Source organism: Lathyrus oleraceus, chromosome 1 (genome assembly GCF_024323335.1).
Source record: "Lathyrus oleraceus cultivar Zhongwan6 chromosome 1, CAAS_Psat_ZW6_1.0, whole genome shotgun sequence".
Lineage (NCBI taxonomy): Eukaryota > Viridiplantae > Streptophyta > Magnoliopsida > Fabales > Fabaceae > Lathyrus > Lathyrus oleraceus.
This window is the reverse complement of record NC_066579.1, coordinates 202249220-202253919: the sequence shown is the minus strand read 5'-3', so window position 1 is coordinate 202253919 and position 4700 is coordinate 202249220. Positions and strand designations below refer to the sequence as shown.

At 36.0% G+C, this 4700-nt stretch overlaps 1 protein-coding gene across 1 annotated transcript; it reads right to left on the bottom strand.

The window, feature by feature from the left end:
- Window positions 1–2308: 2308 nt before the first annotated feature.
- On the bottom strand, window positions 2309–4377 carry LOC127099815 (protein FAR1-RELATED SEQUENCE 5-like). Its single transcript, XM_051037410.1, has 3 exons — window positions 3686–4377; window positions 3310–3382; window positions 2309–2464 (listed from the first exon to the last, which is right to left on the bottom strand). Exons 1-3 carry the CDS (start codon window positions 4375–4377, stop codon window positions 2309–2311), a joined length of 921 nt encoding a protein of 306 aa, XP_050893367.1.
- Window positions 4378–4700: the final 323 nt, after the last annotated feature.

Here is a 4700-nt window from a genome sequence, read left to right as displayed (position 1 = left end):
AAATACCCCTATATAAATACGTATATTTTCAAAAATTTCATTTTTTCCCTCATTTCATTTTAGAGAGAGCGAGATCGCAATAAACATTTTTGTTTTCATTTCAACACCGGAGAACCCAACTAGAAGATTTCCTGTTCTTTAGTTTTCAAAACCGGGAGAACTTAAGAGTAAGTTGTCCGATTTGTTTTTTGAGAAAGTTACACCTCAGAGAACTTGGGTTATAGTTCTCCCGTTTTGATATTTTCTACACCAGAAAACTAGACCTTAAGTTATACAGTTTTAAAAAATTCTCAGACAACTTAGTTCTCAATTTTTCGGTTCGTGTTTTTTGACTTGTAATTTTATTTATTTATTTTTCTTTTTAGTGGCTAGCATTAGAGGCTTGGATGGGAGTGTTTATCAACAATATACTAAGGGACGACAACCTCGACAATTGACGAATCGAGAGGAAGATCAAATAGGTGAACCTGAGCCTCGTCCATTGCTTCTAGAGTTCCCCGGAGGACCGTTTGATACGTCTCTTCTGGTGAGGTATCAAGACCAGGTCGCTCGCCATTTATGGTTCAGTGAAGTAAGTTAATCTCTGTCATTTTATGTTGAGTTAAATTTAATGTTAATTATTTATATTTTATTACATATATTATGAATTATTTTCAGGAAGGAGTTTCGAAGAAAGAATTGAAGATTGTTGCACATGGTAGCAAATTGATCAGATGGATTTCGCACAGTCTCCCACCAGTGATAGAGAGATGGTTGTATGATTCTTGTCTATCCTCTCTACAGAGAACTAGTTTGTCAAGGATAAATCAGAATTTAGTATCAGCATTTATGGAGAGATGACATCCAAAAACATCGTCCTTTCATATGTCATTTGGGGAGATGACCATAAAATTGGATGATGTTTCTTATCTTCTTCATTTACTGTGTAGGGGGAAGTTATGTAACCCTACACATGGTTACACTGATTTTGATGTCATTACTCGGGATATTGATATGTTGGGTGTTTCATTGGAGGAGGCAGCCGAAAAGGTTCGTAGTTGTATATGTGCTGATTATAGGTTGAATTGGCTGAAGGTGATTTTTATGCGTCAGCGAGCTAAGAGTGGATTTGACTGTGCAACTAGAACCTATATGCTGTTGTTGGTAGGTTGCACCATTTTTGCCGACAAGACTTCTACTCTTGTAGAGGAAAAGTATTTATCATTATTTAGGGACTTGCCTGGATGTGGTAGATACTATTGGGGGACAACTGCACTTGTCACACTCTACAGATATCTAGAGATACTTCCTTTTATACTTGCAAGCAGCTTGGAGGGTATTCCTCTCAGATACAGGCACAAATGTTTTATTTTAATTTTATTTTGACTTATATTAACTTTTTTATAATAATTTTAAATTGATAATATTCATGTTGTGTAACAATGTTGAATTCATGAGTATTTTCCAATTGTTGGTAATCGAGGATTTTCTTAGATTGCTGGTATTAGTAGTCCACTTCCTAGGGCGATGAAATGGATGTGCAAGCAAGGCAAACATAAGCTTGATGAGCTCAGACATATGTTGGATGGATTAACACCCGTTGATGTCATTTTGCGCCCTTTTGTGGATAGTAGATAGCACCAACCATTTAATGATATATGCTTGTATAGGGGTGGCTTGAAATGGTATGGCACAATTGTAATATACTTATCTGATAGATGTTTGCGTTAGTTTGGATATAGGAAATACATATCGTCTCTACCATCTGATGTTGACACACTTGATGTGGATGTTGAATGGATTTCATATCATGCGAGTGTTATGGATGTCTTCCATCCGATATTTTTCGATACCACCCCATATGATGTGGCGGCCGATTACTTGGATTGGTACCACATGGTGTCACACCCTCGTTTGGTACCACCACATCGAGGGGAGGTGAGACAATTCTCGGCTCTCGTCTATGACGAAAGACTGTCATTTTCATGGCTATCATTCATTTCATGTGAGCTGCATCATTATTTACATCGTCTTGAGGCAGAAGAGGATCACAATGATTTTGTTGAGGTCTTTCGAGCACTACGTGTAGCTCAAGATGGGCCATTACCTCAGGGCGGACCAATAACAAATTCTGGAACGGTTGATGATGATTGATATATTATGAGACTTATGTACTATTCAGACTTATGCATTAATTTTCAAACTTATATATTTTGATACTTCTTTACTATTTTATGACTTATGCAATATAATCCAAAAAATAACATGAATTTAAGATAACATGAAGTCAATCATCAATACAAAGCAAAATATAACAATCACATTACAATTATAATCTAACATATTGCAACACTACAGGTGTAAGGTGTTGCCAATGTTGTAACCATCCAACAAATCCTATCATCCAAGAAGTTGCATCTGGTGTGCGATGCTTCTTCCAATCCAATCTGATCGGTGGAAACATAAATACCTCATTCATGTTTACCTGTTTAGAAAATTAATAAGTAAGACATAAATAAAATATAAGTAATTAACATAACAACCATGAATATATACTTGAACCCAATGATCTTGGTTTACAAAACCAATGTAGTAAATGGATACATTAGGAGAATGTGAAGTCATCATAGGAAAGAAAGTCAAACTAAGATAACCCAAAAAGACAAGAATGACGTTATACCGATTTGCTATCACATAACCCATTTTTGGTAATCTCATCCATTTCTCTAGTGGCTAAGGACCTAAATATTATATCATCAAGGATTCTCTCACTTCTGATAAGCGACTTCCAAATAACTTCTCATAGAGATTTCTTCTAGAACCTCTAATTTAATTATCTAAGTCACGATGAACCATTGACCAACCATCCTCACCATATCCATGCAACAATGCAATGACTCTAAACCCATAATTTCCATCTCTCTTAACATCAACAATGTTATCAATAAATGTTCTGATATGATCTATAAATTGTAAAATGAACTTATTATATGGTTTCTTGTTTGAGGTTTAGGATAACTACGAACATGACCTCTTTGAGGATTTTTAAGAACTGCAGTTTGCTTGATCAACATACTCATGATATGAAGGATCACGATAAACATCATATCCCACAGATTTCTTCCCTTTCGTCTTCATCCCCCTTTGGTTTTTATTTTTTTCTGGCGGTGGACACATCCTTGTTGTAGTGGGGTAAGCAATTTCACACACCCTACTTTTTAGTGCTTTTTTTTCGTGCAAAATCTAGTGACCTGAACCTTTTCCATAGTGCATCAATTGCATTGGCCATGTCCACCTATGATCTATCCTTTGTATCCACCTCTTGTTCACCTTCCAACATTTGCACAAATCACCTAATCCGTTCTTCAACATCTGCTTTAGTTTCGAATGCGCAAACTCAACCCTAAAAAAATAAAATACATCAATATACTTAATATTAAGATAAACACACTATGGCTGATTTCAAACACCTTACCTATTAGTTGTGGTGTTTCCCAAATGCAACACTTGGTTGATCCAAGCTCTAATAAATATATGTCTGTGAGGAGTGAACCATGTGTCTTTCGCATAATCAAAAAATGGTCTAAAATCCATACATGCATGCTCAAAATGTTGCAACTGTTGATGGTACTCCACCTAATAATTAGCCCTTACAAGTTCATGCCATAGTTTCTCTATCAGCTCTCGCATATCATTCACAACATACTTCTTGCACTTTCCTTTCACATTTTTGTTGATTTGAAATCGACAAAGCAAATTAACTATCCTTGGAAATACTGTTTCAATTGCTTTCATCAAAGCAAGATCTCTATCAGTTAAAATCACTCGTGGCCATAACCTTTGCTTAGTAAACAACTGTTTCAACTTATCCAATACCCAACAAAAATTCTTTGTTTTCTCAGATTCCATATAGGCAAATCCAACAAAAAATGTTAACTCGGTTGATGTCTTACCAACTACTTCAAACAAAGGTTGCATGCACTTATTTTTCTTGTATGTACTGTCCATAATCAACACACTAGGAAACATATTCAACAACTTCACTGATTCTGGGTGGGCCCAAAAGATATTTCTCACAACTTTTGACTCATCTTTTTTCCTACTATAATAAACATAACCTAAATCCTCTATCAGCTTAAACAAATGTTGCATTTCCGTTCTAGGACCCCTGGTGTCTTTCTGCATCTTACTCTTATGTTTATATATTTGGGTGACCCCAATCACATTCTTCAAATCTCGTTCTTGCAATGACAATAATATGTGTCTTGGTGGAACATGACGGTTTGTCAAATCAACAATATGTTGTTGATCATCAACATTAAGTCCACCTACAAATGAATGACCCTCAAATCTATCTGGTAAACCATGGTTGTAAAGTCCATATTTTACGTCAATCATCTAACAAGAACCATCTTTTGACGGTGTTAACTGTTAGATGCCCAAGTTTGCTTATTTGAGCTATCAAATGTGGGCATCTTTCACTCCTTTTTGTCGAAAAAGTGTTCGAAACCGCCCTTGCTTTTGTTGATTTGCAATACTATGTGAAATGATCTTGGTACCTTTAATTTGTGTGTTATTGTGCAGGAATTAGGCATGAAAGAGTAGAAAACTAAGGCACAAGAAAGATGGAAAAGGAACCAAGAAAGAAAGCAAACATAAGCAAGCTCGCTAGGCGAATGAGGTAGCGAAGTATTCGCTAGGCGAGCATCCAACGAGCAAGT

Coding starts and splice junctions, on each gene's coding strand:
- LOC127099815 (XM_051037410.1), bottom strand. CDS start 4,377: ATGATTGACGTAAAATATGGACTTTACAACCATGGTTTACCAGATAGA. Junction 3,383..3,685: donor GTGAAAGGAAAGTGCAAGAA/GTATGTTGTGAA, acceptor TTATTTTTTTAG/GGTTGAGTTTGCGCATTCGA. Junction 2,465..3,309: donor ATTTGTGCAAATGTTGGAAG/GTGAACAAGAGG, acceptor TTTTCTAAACAG/GTAAACATGAATGAGGTATT.